The 18,826-nt window shown below is 46.2% G+C and overlaps 1 protein-coding gene across 2 annotated transcripts in view; it reads left to right on the top strand.

The window, feature by feature from the left end:
• Nucleotides 1–17,878, top strand: part of CFAP126 (cilia and flagella associated protein 126) — a 216,713-nt gene extending 198,835 nt beyond the window's left edge. For both annotated transcript variants that reach the window (XM_069604687.1, XM_069604688.1), the window contains one exon: nucleotides 17,153–17,878. In XM_069604687.1, coding sequence (XP_069460788.1) covers nucleotides 17,153–17,629 — 477 coding nt within the window. In that variant the 3' untranslated portion in view covers nucleotides 17,630–17,878. The remainder of the gene's footprint in view (nucleotides 1–17,152) is intronic.
• Nucleotides 17,879–18,826: the final 948 nt, after the last annotated feature.

Below are 18,826 nucleotides of genomic sequence, written 5' to 3'. Positions count from 1 at the left end.
AGCAGGTCTTTGAGCAGTTTTTCTAACGCGTCCTCCATCCGCCCCTTGAGGGCGTTCTCGGGAACCCCAATAATGAGAAGGTTGTTTCTGCGGGAGCGAGACTCCAAGTCATCACATTTTGCCTTTACATTCTTCATGTCACGCGACAAGGTGGCCACAGTGTCTTGGAGCGTGTGTATCTCATCTTCATTGGTGGAGATTCTATTTTCGGCCTCCGTGATTCTAGATCCTGCTTGATCGATGCAAGTTTTGAGTGAGGCAACATTTGCGTTTGTCATCGAGCTTTTCGTGGAAGGAGGCGAAGTTTTTGGCCATAGATTCCATCATCGTAGTAAGGTCTGGCGCCGCAACCCCAGGATTGGGGTAATTGTCGGGTTCCTCTTGTAGGGATGAAGTGTGGCCTGCCTCAGCCCGAGGGACCACCTTAGCGAACTTGTCCATGGTACCCCCTTTGGCAGTTCCCTTGGAGAGGCTCGACATTGCTGGAAGTATGAGCCTGGGTGCGACGCGGGCACACCGGGAGGAACGATGGAGATATGAAGGGAGCGGGCTTCAGTGAAGTTAGAGGTTTCCAGCAGGCGTCTCAGCGTTAGTAGGCTGCACTAGGCGTGACTGAGGTGACCAGTTACAGTGAGACTGCAATACAGTATGCAGTGCTGGCTGCACAAGGTAGGCAGGTCCAGCCAGTTAGTCAAGTAATGAAGGGGTTCCAATCAAAGGGAACCCAGCTGTGTAGCGCAGTTGAGCGCGGGTCACGTTGTAGGCTTCCTGGGAGGTGGGCCCCCATTATTTGGCACAGCTCCCGCGGGACCCACCTCAACAGGGACTGAAGTTGGGCATAGGCAGTCCGCCTCCTCCGATCAATGTGTGTTAGGGAAGTGGAGGGAGGCCCAAGCAGAAACACAGTGTAACTGACAGATGGTAGAGAGCTCCCCCCCATGAGCATACAGTCACAATGCAGGTATTTGAAGTTCTATTGAAATATGGCAAAACATCAGTACATCAGGGCAAGGCTCGGAGGCTGTGTGTAGTCCTGTCCAGCTCTGGAGGGGGGAAGGGGCAGCAGCGATAGGTATGGGGGATGGCAGTAGAACACAGTGCAAGGCCACCTCCTCAGCTCCTCACCTGTAGCTCGCTGCGCCGACCGCACAGCATCGAGTATGGAGATTGCAGCAAGTAGCCTCGGAGTCCCAGCACGAGACACAGAGCAGGAGTGCAGCCGCGCACCCCCAGAGGCACAGTAGAGGCGCAGAGCTCGTCCGCAGTGCCGGTGCGTTTCTTCACCGCTGGGCGGCGGCGTCAGTGGGCAGCTGCTGCGGGGCCCCCCCGTAGGCCTCAGGATCATGGGAGGTACAACGCGGCTCAGCAGGCCAGTCCCCTCAGAGGCACGCGGGGCAGGCCGCAGCAACGGAAAACAGGAGCGTCCCCTCAGCCGTCAAGACGGGCGGCAGCCACGCCGCGCACTCCTCGCGGGCGGCCAAGGTCCCCAGCAGGGCGGAACCAGCCGGGAGGACAACGAGTGCCGGGCGGGCAAAGCCGCGAGAGAGGCGTCCACCTCAGAGGCACCAGGGCTAAAGCGGTAGCCGGCAACTCCAGTGGGCGGCGCCCAGCTGGGCTGCAGCGCTCACAGTGGCCCACCGTAGGCCCAGAGACAGCCTCCCTGCGAGGCGCAGTGCAACGGCCAGATCTCTGGCTCCGGGGGTCCGATTCCCTCTGGGATTGGATGTGTGGGTAGCCCCAGTTGGCAGCAACACAGGGAGCAAGGTAGAATTGCAGGATATTGTAGTGAACCGCAGATGTCAGCAGATGTCCAGCGGCTAGGCACGGAGCTTCAGCTCTAAGCAGCCATTTTGCAGGCTGCACAACAGCACCCCACCCCCCCCGGAAATATATCCCAGTATTGCCGAGTTTGAACACACTCATAATGGCCTTGCCTACAATGCCAGTAATGCCACTGCAAGAAGACATGTCAGCGCTGGCTGCCCCCATATTTTCTAAAATTCCCACTCCCTCATCTTGGCTTTGTCCATAATGGACTAATGAAAGTGTAATAAAGCATGCCAATGATAGCTGAATAAATATATGCCTTTATTCCCCTGTCGGAACATGCTCATGTTGGCTTTGCACATATTACCTGCCAGTAATGCGACTGTAAGAAAATATGTCCATGCTAGCTGTGCCAATCAATGGCCAGCAATGCCATGAAAGAGCATGCTAATTTTGGCTTGCCCATAATAATAAAGTAACACCACTCTAATTAAACATGTCATTGCTGACTGACCCAATGTATGCCACTATCCCCATACATGAACACACGTTTATTTACATTGTCCATAATGCTCTAATGCCAGTGTAAAAAAACATGCCCATGCTGGTTGTGCAAGTATTTGCCCACCTAAGGACACACTCAGTCATGCATAATGCCCATAATGCATTAATGCCACTGTAAGTAGACATGTCCATTATGGGTCCCAGGTTTTACTGCGAGGGCCTTGCCCTCACCACCTTCTCCAATCCATCCCTTTCCCTGTCCCACTTGACACAGTGTACCATTTAGACCTTGACAATCGCAATATGTAGGGGAGTTGAACATCCAATGAATGCCTATCTGAGCAAAACTACAAATCCAGTACAGGCAGGCACAAATAACTGGGTAACTGCCAGAGGGGCTATGTAAGCTGTAATGCTGTGACATGTTTCAAAAGTGTCATTCCATCTCTGCTGGAGGAAGTGGAGACATTCCACAAAACCTTTCAAATATGCAAAATAAAAGACTGTGTTAGCCTAATTAAGGTACCGGCTTGTTGTTTACCTCTGGATAAAAATTCTGTTTATAAATACAAACACATGCAGCACATGCCCAGTAGCAGATGTTAGATGGTCACCTTGGATCCAGGTGTCTAACCTTTCTCAGGAAGCAGAGGAACGTTGTACTGGGTCTGCTGCTAGATACAAGGGAGCTCTTGTGTCCCTCCGCCTCAGCCTTGTGAATGGTTTTCATGGATTCAAAGACATCCTTCAGTCACTTGAACCAGTATGTATCTCAGTTGGCCCCCTCCGCCCCAGTGGATGGTAGAATTAATTTTTATTTACAGGCCTGGAAAGTGGTTATGAAATACCCCTAGACCCTCTCTGGTCTCCCACTGTTTCCGTCAACCTGTCCCATCCTCCATCGTCTCCTACTCCTCCACTCTCCAAAGAAATATTGGAATAATTGGTACTAACACTTGTGGTTGGGGGCAATCAAACCTGCTGCCCTCTCTTGTGATCACAGGTGTTCTTCTCACACTGTTTTGCAGTAGAAGTGAAGAATTTGCTCCATGTCAACCTTTCCCACTTTAGCCTCTTCCTTCTCAGGAAGAGTTTCAAAATTCTGACTTCATACTTGATCTTGTCAGCGGTACAGGTGAGATGTTTTTTTTTTAATCATCAATTTACAAGATGCCCTCTTCCACATGCCTATCTCGGAGCCTCAAATGCAGTATCCCACATTCGTAGCAGCAGAGTCCAATACATTTACAGGGTACTCTCACTTGAATTCTGCTGCACTCATGGACTTTTCACCATGGTCATTGCTTTTATCGCAGCATTTACGAGTAGGGTCTTGGGAGGATAGCTCAGGGGCAATGCGTTCAACTTGGAAGCAAGCCGATGCAGAGCAACACAGGTTCGATCCCTGGTTCCGTGCTTAGAAACATTTGGGTATTAAGCGTTTTATAAATAACCAATTACAATAGGGGTGACAAGATGTACGTGATTTTTAAAAAAACATTTTACCTAATGGAGAAGTGACTGAATTTATTTCACCTAAAAACGAAAATTCCTTTTTACCTTTTCTTTTCTTTTTTTTATATAATGAGGGGGAGACCCCCTCTGCTTCCCCCCGTTGCAGCCCTCCCTACCCTAACTTATACCCTTACCCCACACTCCACCTATTATGCACTATACATATACTACATTACGTACCGTTTTCGGTGAAATAAATCTGGTCACTTCTCCTTAGGTGAAATTCTATTCAGTGAAATCTATGGCAACAGGGGTGACATGCATATCTACCCTTTCCTGAATGGCTGGAACCTCTGGGTCTTACCTCCTACTCTACCATAGGAAAACCTGTAAATGCTCCACACTCTCTCATTCCCTCTAGGCCTGTACGTGAACTTGTCGATGCCAGCTCTTGTCCCCACACAGACAATTCAGTACATTGGTCACCTGTCGAACTCCCAAAACTCAGAAGTATTTCCTATACAGGAGTGACATCAGCCTGTTATTATCTATGGTCACTCATTGACACACGAGCCCTCATCTTCATTTGCACTGATGGTATCCAATCCATGATTACCTGTAACATCCAGAACTGGCTCTGACAGGTCACTGGGCTCAGGAACTGCGCCCAGTGACATAATATGCAGAGGTGAAGATTGATCCCATACAGTGGCTTCAGCGCCGTCATTTCTTTGATGTATAAGCGCCTAACAGATGCTCAATACAATAGATAAATTGTTCTACCCCCCAGAATCTCCTATAATTATAACTACAGATTCCTGTGAATTCAGGGGGAAGGCAGGGTCCATGACCAACCTCCTCAAACTCGAAACAAAAGATTTGCCACTGAAAGCTGTTCTCCTCTTCATCTGAGGGTTCAAGGCTGAGGCATTCACAGGCAACAAAACCGCACTCATATATGAGCAACAAGAGTGGCACAGGTTAAATCCCCTTTATGGCCTGCCAATCAAAATATGTAATTGGTGCCTCATTGATAGCATTTCATCTCCGCCTTGCTTGTGCCATGAGGAGACGAGACCCAAGCAGACCCATTGAGTTGTTTTCACCACTCTCCCCATGTGTAGGAACTGAGCCATCGGGTAGTATATGTGAGGATTACAGGAATGTATCCATTTGCCTCCCCATCCAACTCCAGAGGTCCACCCTTAGTGGCAGGAAGAGGTTGGGTGAATCAATCACTAGGAGATGGCTTCGGACTGCAGTATAAGCATTTGTTTTTCTTTGCATTCCATTCCACCCCACAGATACCCAATTTGATTCGCACATTTCAGAAGATCCACAAATGCAGATGGTCCTGATTTCCTCATACTGGTCCAATCATCGCTGGTCCCCCAATCTCTGGAGCCAGCCTCTTAGGTGCTTCTACTCCCATATCATCGGGATTTCCTATTTCAGGAGAGGGATATCAAAGAACACTCCTCTCACCCATTGCTGAGCTTGACAGCATGAGTCCTGAATTCCTCACCTTTGGAAATGTACACCTACCGAACTGAATTAGGCGTTATATGGGCACCTCGCAAGCGTCCAACATGGCTTTATAACAAGAGCAAGTGACAGCGTTTTTGCCACTGGTCATTGCAGGGAAATGTTGCCCCTTTCACTTCAGTCATTGACTGTTTCTTTTACAGAGGACTTAGCTAAGTCTAACAAACAAGTGGATTAATATAAGTAATATCTGGCCGCCATTGGGGCTTACTGGAAATTGTAGAAATGCTCCTTCCTTCACAACTCGGTAGTTCATAGACACTTTACAGACTTCTCAAACATACTCCTATGTTCCTTCCCTTTTCCCCCCATACCTATGGGGTTCCTTCCTATGAGGCAGGACATAGAGCCTAGTTGCACTTCAAAATGACCCTTTCCCTTTAAATTGTAAATCATAAAGTATTATTATACCTCTTGCACTTTGGTCCCTTCTTTAGTGATATAGCTATTACATAGGGCTCACAAAATACATCAAAATGCTATCTGGGATTTAATTAATTCTCCTGAAAAATATATAAATAATCTGGGGTACTAAGTAGCCACTTTCTATTGGACTTTCACAGGCCCAAAACAGGTAGGGACACTGAGTGGCCTCGGGCAGCTCCGCCAGGTAAGTTTCCCCCTATAGTAGGTACACCTGCTCCATAATTCCTTCTCGGGTAATCTGATCCTGCTTTGATAAAGGCCTCTGCAATCAAACCAAAGAGGGCCATGACAGAGATTTTCCCCATCGGCTACATACAACTGAAATCCAACTTTCTCTTCTCCTGTTGGACAGGCTCTCTTGCTTCTGTGTTTCCACAATATTTCCTTACTTCTTCACACACATCATATGTGGCCAATCAAATGGATGGTGTGGCGGAAGTGGTGAAGCCCCACTCGGTACAAATAGAAGATATGATGCATGGTATAGGCCATTGGTTGGGGAGAAACTAGGTTTAAAAGTTCATCCCCAGGACCATTCTTCAGTGGTTGAAGCTGCCTCACTGTACTCCAAACCAGCAGGCAGAAGTGTTCATCCTCGTCCACATCACTACCCAACAAGGAGGACAAGCTTCTAGAGACGTACTGTCATGTGGTTTACTATACACCCTCACATAACCTGAGACAAACCAATGTAGGGCAGCCGTGAACCAAAATCTGCAAGGGGGCCTGGGGCGCTTCCATAAATCCTTTTCCACAGAAGAACATGCAGCCTTCAAGTCCGGCCATACAGAAAGTGAAGCAAATTGGGCAGGACATGCTAGATGCTGCAGTCCACCACACCAACACCACCACTAGTGGCATGGCCTTGAAAGTGAATATGAGACATGTGACGTGGAAGCATTCCACGACATCCAACCAGGACATACAAAACCCCATTTTGCACTTGCCCTTTGATGATATAACGCCTTCCTAGTCATCCACAGATGGAAGAGCTCAATAAGAAGATATCCACACAGACAGAAAAATCATTGGCAGCTCTGTCAAACGCCAGTTCCAACGCTTTTCCCCAGCCCTCCTACTTTAGGAAAGGTATGGGACAGAGGCCATTTGGAGGATTTTGTGATTACCAGAAATAAACATTTTAGAAACCCAAACGCATCCACATCCAGCCTCTTTCTAAATCTACCTGCCTCCACTCTCCGCCCTTTACAACTAATACAGAACAGGACTGCAAGACTTGTCCTCGGCCTCAAGCACTAGGATCGTATTTCTCCTGCTCTGAAATCCCTTCACTGGCTCCCAGTGGATGCAGGGATTACATTTAAAACCCTCTGCATTGTCCAAAAGGCTTTCTGGGGTCTGGGACCGAAATAACTTCAACTATCCCCCCGTAAATACCTCCCTTCTCGAGCCCTTCGCTCCTCTGTCTAATTCCCTCAGGGTTGGTCGTTTTTCAAAGAAACGAGCGGGGGGCAGATCTCTGTCTTCTGCCGTGACCTCCCTTTGTAACAGCCTCCCGGCCACCCTGAAACTTGAGGAGAGCCATCTCTGGTTCCAGAAGCACCTCAAGACCTTACTTTTCGCTCCTGCCTTTGCCCCACTTCTCCTCTGCTGATTGTGTTTCTCTCTCTTGGCACCATGCACCTGGCCACCATCTGTCCTTCGGGCCCAGGTACCTGCTCACCCTGCCTCCCTCCTGCACTGCCTCTGGACCACCCCTGGCACTGGAATCTGTCCCATACAGTCCCCCACTCTTCCTCTGCACTTATCAGATATACCCTATCTGACTAATCATGCACTTGCCACTTGTCTGGCTGCACTACCTTTTTCTCTGCATTTATTTATTTATCCCACTTATTATTTATTTCTGTTCTCTCCACTGTCAGCACTTTCCACTTCTCCCCTTTTCCCTTTTCCATGCACGTGCACGTTCTTAATGTCACTGGGCCTAGTAAGATGGTATTTTTGTTCTCCCCTGTTCCCCGCCCTTTGCTTGGCCGCGCTCTGAAACACTTGTGAATGAGCGCGATATAAATAAAATATCATATCATATCATCAGGCACAAAAGGGCAGGGCACAGAACCGCCTCAAAAGGCTGTTTTTCTAGTTCTACTTCTTCATCCCCAGCAGAACTAAACAAGAAATTACATGTGGCCCCAGATCCATCTCTCTCCAGTTGGATATAGACTGGTGAAGCACCTCCATCACTAGCAATCGATTTCACACGATGTAGGTACTCTCAGTAGTGGAAATGGGTGACCATCTCTCCCTGCAACTGCTTCCTCCCCCATCTGTTCCCCTGACACAGATTGATTCCAATACTTTGTTAGAGGAGCTGAACAACCTCTTCATGGGTGTGAACATGCCAGCCTCTCTCAAACCGAGAGGTCTGGACTTCTATTTGCACATTTTCTCCAAGCCCCTAAAGAAACAGGCACGTGCAGGGCCTTGGGTATAATCCTGGACCTCTTCTTTTCAAACACTACCTTCCCATCGAGAAATTCAAGATGATAACGGCAGTTCGGATTTTGGGAGCACCCTGCCAGAATGGCTGATTGTGCTCAGTGGCTCTGCAAGACATGTGTGTTCACTGCCGTATTTGGGCACCACAACAGAAATGTATGGGGTTAATTTCCAACTGCCAGCTGTGTAAGTTAGCAGTGACTCTCTGGGCATGGGATTTCTCCAAAGAGATCCCTCCCAAGGACATGCATCTGACTGGGGACCTGGATGTAGATTCGGATCACTTCCGCAAACCTCTTCACTTTAACCACAAGTGGGAGATGAGGCAGGATGTTCTGACACAACTTTTGCAATGTTTGTGACCTCTCTTACGCACAAATGCAGTCTCTAAGTTTCTCTGGAGGGGAGTGGGTCATTGAGTGATGCTTTCTTCTGAACTATAAAAACCTATGTGCCTTTCCCCCATTTTCTTTACTTCCAAGGGTCCTAACGAAACTTGCAGAGTACAGGGTGTGAGTCATGATGGCCTCCTTGGTGCCAGACAGATTCTGGTTTACTGACCTTATGAAGCCTAGCAGGAAGGGGCATTGACAGCTTCCAGAAAATCACAATCTCCTCCTCCAGCAAAGGGACAATGTGCTTTACTCACTCCCCTCAGTTGCTGTACTTAGCGGCCTGGTTCCTGAAGAATTAATGATGGACCATTTAGGCATCCCCCTGAAAGAACACGGGCATCATCCAGGCTGCTAAGAGTCCAACTACACATTCATAGTACAGAAGCAAGTGGACTAGGTGTTTGTACTGGTGTTTGGAAAAGCCAATCAGTCCTTTTGACTTTCTCCATCAACACTGTTTTGTCATTTGTATCTTACCTAGCAACCTCACAGCTTGCAATTGAATCTTGTTGTTAATACCTGATAGCCATCAGCGAATATTGTGCTTAGCATCAAGCATCTTCTTTACATTCAGTTCAATCATTATGATGTACTCGGTATTGCTAGAGTCTATCCTTCATTGAACAGTGAGCACGCCATGTGGGATCTCAATTTGGTCACTGCCGCTCAAGCCATTTGAGCATCTAGCAACCACAGATATTGACGTTATAACTTGGAAAGTGGAATTGCTTGTGGTGCTCTCCTCTAGCAGGAGAGTTAGCAAATGCCTGATCTTGTTGGCCTGGCAACATTATACCATACTCCACAGGGATAAAGGTGTTTTTAGAATGCATCTTACTTTCCTTCCAAACGTAGTTTACTCATTCCATATCAATGAGAAAGTTGTGCTCCCTACCGTCTTTCCTGATCCACATACCCCTGCGGAAGTTACACCTCCACTTCCTTGATGTGAGAAAGGAATTGAAGCTCTGCCTCAACAGAAACAAATGTCAGAAAGACAGATGCACTCTTTTTCATCTTCTTCGGCAGAACCCTGGTTTTTAACAATCTAAAAGGTGAGAAATGTCAGGTGGCTAGTATAGGCCGATTTTACTGAGATTGCAATGACCAAATGTTCTAAAAATGCTACCACCAAAGGTTCGAACACCAAAAGTTCGAACCTTTGGTGGTAGCATTGTAAAATAAAAAAAGAACGGGGCTGCGGGGGTTATCCTCCGCATCGCTCCGCTCACTATACTTCATGGTATAGTGGGCGGAGTTGCGGGGGACACCCCCGCAGCCTTCCGTTTAAACAAAAAAAAAACGGGGGCTGCGGGCTTGTCCCCTGCATCGCCCCGCTCACTATACTTTATGGTATAGTGAGCGGGGGCGACCCCCGCAGCCTTCCGTTTAAAAAAAAAAGAAAAGGACCCTGTGGCACCGGTTCCCAATCACGGAAGTGAAAGGGAACTGGCGCTGCAGGAACCCAGCGTGAAGATGAAGGTAAGAGGGGTTTGTTTATGTTGAGGGTGTGGGTGGAGGGGGTGTTATGGGTGTGTTATCTGTGTGGGTGTGAGTATGTATGTGTGTTCGCATGAGAAAGGTGCAAACATTTGGTAGTTCGCATCTTTCTCATTCAAACGTTTTGCCCGCGGTAGTTTCAGCCGCGGGCAAATCACTTAGATTCAGGTGGCTTGCGATGGCCAACAACTGTTGTTTCAAACTGCAGAAAGGGCCCCCTCCAAAAATGTTACCTGCCCAGTTGATCGGGAAAGCGAAAATTCTCTTCACTGTGATCAGCTGGGTGGCTATTTGGGCCACTTCATTTGCCTTCTGTTAACACTGTTGCTAAGACATAAGAGGTTCCCAGACGGGTGCTAGATTTGGCCACACTGCCCTCTAGAACTTGATTGCTTCTGTTGAGGTAGCTGCCTCCTCCTGGATCGGGTCTTGCTTTTCAATCTCACATAGGTATGGACGGAAGTGGATGGGATATAGGAGTAAGAGACAGTTACGGTAGTGACTATGGCCTCCTTTCCTACATACACTGTGCCGGGTTAGGAGAAGGGCACAGGCTCGAATTAGACATTTCACTGTTAATTGTATAAAAGAATTCGAATAAGGTCTATCTTTCCCTGTGCTATAAGGCATCTCTACCTAACAAAACTAACTACGGTGCTCATCAGTCGTCAGTGAAAAGTAATCTGTCCACTGTCCAAACTAACCTCTTGTGACCCTATCACTAACCTAATAACTAAAGACAGGAGAATGACTCCCTTCTCCTGGTATGTTCACTTCTTGCAAACTTCAATTCAGCTGGATGATCTCCAATAGTCTCTGGTGACTACTTTTATCAGTTCATATACGTGGTTCAGAACATTGCTAGACTTTCCTTTCGATACTCTTTTCTTATACTTATCATCTTCTTGTTTACTTTTCTTATAGGCTCCTTTTTCAGTAGTGGAGATTTCCTTGATTTCCCAGGTATGGTTATTATGGAATCACATCTCTCCTCAGTTAGACTTTCTCTGGGTTTTAAATTCTCTTCTGTAGTTATTCTCTCTTGATTAAGCGGAGTATCAATTTTCCCTCTTCTGTGCAGGGGTAGAATACACTCTTTTCTATCACTCATGCGAGTATGAGTTTTAACATTATGATTCTCATTCTCTATTCTAAATATCAATTTCATATACTTCTTCTCTTCACTGGGACGAGTACAAGTATTATAATAATACTTCTCCTTCCCATAAGGGTTTTCTATTACTTCACTGTTTTTCAATATTAAAGATTCTTTTCTGATACTGAAACTAGTATGATCATCCTCATAAGGCTTCTTATTTACTTCACTGGGTTTATATATCAAAGTACCTTTTTCTTTACTGCGACGAGTATGACAATTCTCATACAACTTTGCTGTCCCCCTCCCGGGTTTCCCGTATTCCCTGTTACCTTCAACCAGTAGGGAAATTGTCACTTGGGTCTCCGTTCTCTTCCACAGTTCCCTTTGTTGCGTCCGGTTGGCTTTGGGGATTTCTTTTACGTCCCTCCATCTGTCTCTCCTGACTTGTAGCTTCTCTGGGCTCTTGGTTACAGGGCTGCTTCGCTCCACCTCCACAGTGTGGCGTAGTTTCATGGACCACCAGTCCACCATAAATACATTGTGGTCACGCAACTGTTCTCCTATTCACTCGTTCTCTCTCTTCTGAGACGCTGGGCGTCCCCTTGCTACTCTTCTTCTCGTGTCGGTGCTAGACACCGCTTGGTTGCCATTCACTCTCTTCGTGGCCAGCCTCTTCTCCCTACTGGCATGCAAGCTCTTTTGAAACTCACAGGTTTCCTCCTCTACCTTCCTGGAGCCTCCTCTTTCATACACTGTATAGCCGTAGGAGTACCCCGGCGTAATGTCATAATCCATCTTCTTTTTCTCGTATTGCTTCTTTTGCCTCCAAAATCCCTCTTCTTCATCTCAGTCAATCTAAATTCCTCATTTAAAGGAATTGTTACATTTTCCAGTTGGCAATAGCACATGTTGGTGCTTTCATCAGCCAACCCTTGATCATACCCATTAACAGAGATTTTGTTGTGTTCTGTAGGGAGTTCCTCATCAGAACAGCAGTCCTTGTGCCCAAAAGGGGATCATCCCCCGGTGATGTCCCACTTACCTCTACCTCTACAGGGGGTTTTGCGGAGTGGGTTCACCTCCCTAGCCTCACAGTGGAGGTCCTCCATTGGGGATAAGCGACAAAGTCCCTTGATCTGTCAAAACACCCACCCTCCATCTCCTGTAAATTGGTTAGCCAGTGGCAACCGATGAGCAGGCAGAGGACTGATCAGGGATCCATTGATTGACGTCAGTGTGGGGTGTGCAAATTAAGTGGAAGGATCATTTTGCAGTGCAAACGGCTACATCCCTTCTCCTTGGGACAGATGCTCCTACTCCCATAGGTATTTAGAAAAAGGGACTGTGAATTAGGAGTACAGTAGCCACTATGGTGAGTAACTGTTTTGTCCACTAATGCGACATCCCCCTCATGGGATCTCAACCTAATTTTGTCTATCTTAGCTCAAAAACTGTTCAAGCCAATGGCCTCAACAGACATTAAGCTGGTCACTTTAGAGTCAGTATACTTATTGGCTATCACTTTGGCTATAAGGGTCATTGATCTTTAGGACATTTGTGAAGGGGAATCCATCACAGTGTTCAACAAAGAGAAGGTGTTTTTTACAGTGTATCCTTCATTCCAACCTAAAGTAGTGTCACACCTTCATTTAAACTAGACAACTCTCTGTCAGATTCACAGTTGGTCCATCACAATCTGGATGGATCATGGCATTCACATTTTACTTGTCTTGGGCTGACAAGTTCAGGTTGTCTTCTAGACTATTTGTCACATTTGGTGGCCCTTTGCCTGGCCCGTAGGGATCCAAAGCATCACAATCCAGATGGATGGTCTCCTGTATCATGGAGACTTGGCCAGAGAAGGGGTCTTTCTCCCTAAGGGATTGGGAGTTCATTCTATCAAACCATAGTATCTCATGTTACCCTTCACCATCTTGATCCTTTCGATGCTATTTGCAAAACAGCTATATGGTCTTCCCTACATGCATTTTACAGGCATCGTTAGCAGGATACGACCTCTGGAGCAGATTCTCAGTTTGGTTGAAATGTTCTCTGCAACTGAAATGGTCTTAGTTTGGATTTCAAAGGATGTTTACTATTCATAAACATAAGAATTTTTCAGTTTTATTTACTGGTTTTCCTGGATTGTTTATAATTAGAGCATTGTTACTTTCTCTTCTACGACATGTAGGAAGGTTGGACAGTGACACAATAGAGAGAAAGTTTCTGAGTTGTAGTTTGTTCTGGTGTTTTTCTATTAAGATTTACTGGTTAAAAGTTTGGATTGGTCAAATGCCAACAGGAGTTCAGGGAAGGATCTATAAACAATAAGGAGTGTGTTTGTAACACAGGGTCAAGTATAAGGGCGGGTCAACCCAAAGTTGGGTTCTCCCTGTGCCGCCATCACTTTATGATATAGGTTTCAATAAGCATAAAAATCTCAAACCATAGTCTTAACCAGACTTTGTCCACCCTGGAACTCCCCATACTGCAAATAAGGGTCAACAATGGTGGCCAACACAAAATCCAAACATATACCCAGCATGTCCTTTAGCCTCCAGCCTACCCCATTTGTTTCCAACACAAATAGTTCCAATCTTGGCCAACAGACATGTTCCACAAACCTACCCTGAGGATATCCCGCTCTCATCTATAAACAAATCCACAAAATGTTTCCTTGAGCAATCCCATCCAGGGTGTCTCTGCAGTATCTTGGTTTTTTCAGACCTCTCCAGGGTCTCCTAGTTTTCACCTCGTAGATTTTTCCATGGTATCACTGTTTCATTCCCTAGATCTCTTCAGTCTCTTGTTTTTTTTTTCAGAGATCCCTTCCACAGTCTCACTGTCTCATAATCATATTTAATTATCTCTTAGGCCAGGGTTTTTGCCATGGGGGAGGATCGCAGCTCCCTTTCTTCCGCCATGCCCCCTTTCTGCATGAAATCAGTATTTCTAGTCCAATTTGAGCCCTTGTTAGACAGGCGATATTCTTACCCTTCTGTCAGAGGTCTCTCCTAAGACTTTTGTTTGGTTCAGGCGCTTCTGCCACGAAACAAGTTCTTGGGGCCACTGCCTTACATTGTTGTGGGGGGCAGGCAGCTCATACTCCCCATGGATCCTAGTGGTGGGCTTTCTGTCGAAGGTGTGGCAGAGCTTTTGCCAGATGCCGATCCGCAGGTGGTTTCCCTCAGTTCAGGTAGGGGTCTCTCTTTTTCCCCAGGGAGTGCAGAGTAGCATGACTGCTTTCTTCTGGCTTATGCTCCTTACTAGCCTTCTTTGTCTCAATTTATATTCCTGAGCCATTGTTGTTTTCTAGAAGTGGTTCGGGGTGGTCTGTGTTTTTGGGTGACTTGTCATGGGTCATTTGATTGCCCACTTTTCCAATTATTCCCTAATTGAGCCCTTAAGTAATTATTGTTAGCCTTTTTATACTGGATGAGTGTTAAAGTGCCTCTATTATTCCCCACGGCTTGTTCCATGGCGTTAAATATGCGCCATACCTTCTGCATAATCTTGGAACTCCCTGCGGCTGTGTTAGCTGTTCTGTGGTGCCCTGTGGCTAACTGCATTTGTTGGGCAAACCAAACGGGAACAACATTCATGCCTGACCGATCCGTTCGTGGGGTCTGGGTGTCTGACTTCCATTCTGTATACAGGTACATGTGTTTCGCTAATGGTTTGTGATTAAGGATTAGCTCTTCTCTGTGCCCGACCGCGGTCAGAGTGAAGGGCTCCTGAGACTTGTAGTCTAGTTGTGATGTTTTATGTTCTGGCGTCCTCAACATGCACATATCAGAAGGATTGACGAGCTCAGCGAATCCCGCTGCATCCACCCTCTTGGATGCAAATTGGGTAGTGGCTGGACCACCTCTGCCCCCTTGGCTTGGCCTCCTCATATCAGTGTTTGGGGAGCTCCTCTAACTTGCTACAGACCCCATTACCTATGACAGACCACCAATTTTCAGCTTTTACAGCACACTTTTAAAAAGATTCCCGGGCCTCAATAACAGGTAATGCTCACTGCAGGTGATTAGCGAGGCTGGGCATCAAACGTATAGCTTTTGTGTGGATTTGTACATCTGGCAATCGCTGATATTTCTAGTGATCTACTGTAGTTACACTGTCATGGGAAAAGGAATGCAAGATCACAAGAGTTACATAATCACATTGGGTCAAGTTTCCCCAAGTTCCAAAGGGTATCCCCGCTATTTCTGCCTGCAGGCGTTGGACCATCCCGCTCACACCAACGTCAGTCGAAAACTCCCTGATATTATTGAGGGAGTCCATTTTATTTGTGTGTGTTTGGAGGGTATCCAGGTTAGTGGGAATGAAGAAGGAGCACCTTCATCGTATGGATTGTCCTTACTGACAAGGACAATGTACCCCAACTGTCTAGCAGACTTTTGAAAATCATTGGCTCGTAGATTACTGTCTCTGGCATTTAATGGATCCTGCCAGTGGCCTGAACTTTGTAAACTGGCAGTTGCCAAACCGTGTGGCCCACATTATGATAAAGATGAGTCCCTTCCTCAAGCTTGTTAGTGGACCAGGATGTTTGTGGTGGCATGTCTTGCTATCTGATAAGCACCATACATTCCCAATTATTAAAGGGCTTCTGCTTCAAACTGGTGTCTTGATGTTCTATTTTGGCATAGGATATGGACAGGCGTCTTAGGGGACAGTTGTTTCTCAGGCTGTGTGACATAAAACGCTGATAAACATTCTGACAGGTAGACACACAAGGCAAGCATATCATGTACGGCAGATCTGTGCTTCAAAACAGGGCTGTCCCTATTTCCACAGGTACCATGCCCATACCTATGCCAGCATCATATCTACGTGGGAATCAAGCCGTTTTTGTGGTGGTGCTTGACAGTGCACTGGGATCCTAATTTAGCGGAAAGCTACTTAGTCCTAAGTAGCAGAACTAGCTGACAAAGCATGTGGTGCTTTGCTTCTGGGTGGTTGTTCACTTTACATGACCATGATCAAGATCAATACCCCTTTGGCAGCATGAACGAACGAACATTAGCACCCTGATGGGGGGAGCCAGCAAATCAGGTGGCTATGAACGCAGGCTGAAACCGGCGATCTCAGCCCACGTTTCATGCCGCCTGATGGACGGTTCCCCCCCACCGCCATCTTACCCCATCCTCCCTCCCCTACACCCCACTTACCTCATTTCTGCTGCGGCGAGTGCCCCAGCAGCTCCTTCCTTTCGGCTCCCACAATGGTCGCCATGCAAAGGGAAGAGGGGCTTCATCCAGAGCCCTGCTTCCCTTTCCATGGCGACCATCTTGGAATAGTATTTTCCTCCCACGATCGGGACGCCGCAAGGCCTCCCATTCGTGAAAGGAAAATACTTTTAATTAGCCCCATCCCAGCCCTTGGGACCTGTGCTAATGGCCTTAACCTCCCTATTCCAAGTGCTGGAACGAGGAGGTAATGGCCCAGTGCCCTCGTTATAGGTCCTCGCTTTGCTCGGCCGATAACTTGGGGTGACGGGCTATTATTCCCCATTCCAGCCCTTGGAACTGGGGTTAACACCACATGATACAAGTAGCAAATCAAAGAAGGCCACACAGTACAGGAAGGGGACTGCACTTATGAAATATGAAACATATTTTTGTCTGTACATATGTTCTTCTCAGCACATCTAGGTTTGTGGAATATGCATACCCTGCATGGTCATTGTGTTTGTTGTATTTCTTTGAAAGAGATATTGTATTAGTTATTCAGATAAAATGTTCTTTTCACTCACCAAATAATATTTTTTTATTTTTTAAATGACTATTCAAGATCTGACTTGTGGTGGTTGGTAGCTTTCACAATGGTGTTTCCTTTAATAATATATATCGTTTTTCGTCCCTGAATGTCCTCATCCTGGCCATTTCAGTTTCGTTGCACATTCTATTGCTGGCATTCTGTTAATTGATCATGCAAACCTCCAATTTCACAAAGCACAAAACAAATACTTCTAACATTTTGTTTTCACCAGGCCGTGCGTCCGAGGCATAAAGGAATTCCAACTGGGCAGTTATCTGCGACAAGCCGCAGATGCTTCAGCCAATCTCCAGAGAAGACCAGATGCTCTGTACTGCAGCCTGAACAGGGAATCGGGGCCCCTTCTGGAAAGTTGCCAGAGGGCCGTTCTTCTAGGCGTCCTACCCCTCAGGAACAGGGGACCTGCGAGGTGCCAAAGAGCACATCCAAGATGGAGTCTGAAATCTGTAATGTGGGATCTCCAAAAAATGAAATGGAAACACAAAGGTCTGTAATGCAAGGTGCAGTGGAAGACCCCTCTCGGCCACTTAGCCCCAAGAACAAATGGATGTCCCACCAACCAAATGGGAGGCTCATGATGCAGTCTGAAGCCCAGGAACCTGCAGCTCCAGGAACAGAATGCAACATACAGAAGGCTGAAATTGCAGCCCCAAAGGATCCTTGTCCCATTTATTCTTGGAAGACGGAGTAGTTGACTACACATCAATTTGGGCATAACCTAGAAGCAAGATTGATGATCCAAACCATAGTCATTTCACTTAGCCATGTGTTTTACATTATGTTACACTTTGTAAACAACTTTTAACTATAAATTGGGGTAAAAGCCTTCTTGGCTTGTTGAAGTTGTCTCTGTTCATTTTAACATTTACCGGATTCACTTTATGTTTGAGGATAGCGCTCACCTTTTCCTGGAAATAAACCATCCTTCTCTTTCTTCAAAGATGCATTCGATTTTTATTTTCCATGGTAAATAAATCACACATCAGCCATACTTGATTTTATTGTATGAAATAATATCAGACTGTCTCACCACCTTATCAGTTGTGTTTCTTTATTTGCCAAACCAATATTTGAACCTTAAATATGGGTTTAAAATAGACTGTGTGGCAAGGAAACAAATACAAATTGGAATGCGTGAATCAAACTAATGTGCTTGAACAGACTCGAAGTGATAAACCTTCACTTTTTGCCTTTGCACCATTATAGGGGCTCGTAGTTTTTAACTGATAAATGTGTGCGCAAAGGCTTGTGCTGAAAGTTTGCAAATTGCTCATTTTCAAATATGCAAATGTGTAAAGAAAATGGAATTGGCCAAAGGACCGACTAAGGAAAAGGCGATGCAAATGTAGGATATGCCGACATTTTACGCTCAGTCCACGCAGATCATGGTGAGTCAATGAAAAAGAAAAAATGGCTCGCTCCTCTTTGCCGTTGGTCACAATTGACCACCTTTCCAACCTGGTGCAAGTCTGATTATACGTCCTGCAAACATGCAACGATCACCTGTACTATGCTTAATACCACTTTATGCAAGTGTGATTTCCAAATTGTCGAGTTGCAACTTGCTTATGAGCATGTTCCCATCTTGGGATTTATGCCTCAAAGTCAAATGACCTATTTTCTAAAAATGTTTTACCACAGTACTGTTCACCTAAGGACCTGCTTTAATTTCACCTTTTACTTTTTCAAGATTTTGACCATTTGAGATTTCTTTCTCTTTTTGTAGGAAGGGTCCAAGACTAACACCTTATATCACATTTGTATAAAATGATTTTAGCATTTCCTAGGGGCTCGGCCCTAAATGGGGAAAGATCTTGCTTGGCCCTACTGATCTTTTCAAAAGCTGGTCTGAGTCGACAATGACGAATATTGTCACAGAAACATACTA

The sequence above is a fragment of the Ambystoma mexicanum genome, chromosome 1p (genome assembly GCF_040938575.1).
Source record: "Ambystoma mexicanum isolate Mex_15411 chromosome 1p, UKY_AmexF1_1, whole genome shotgun sequence".
Taxonomy (NCBI): domain Eukaryota; kingdom Metazoa; phylum Chordata; class Amphibia; order Caudata; family Ambystomatidae; genus Ambystoma; species Ambystoma mexicanum.
The sequence above is the reverse complement of the archived record's forward strand: the minus strand, read 5'-3'. Positions and strand labels throughout refer to the sequence as shown.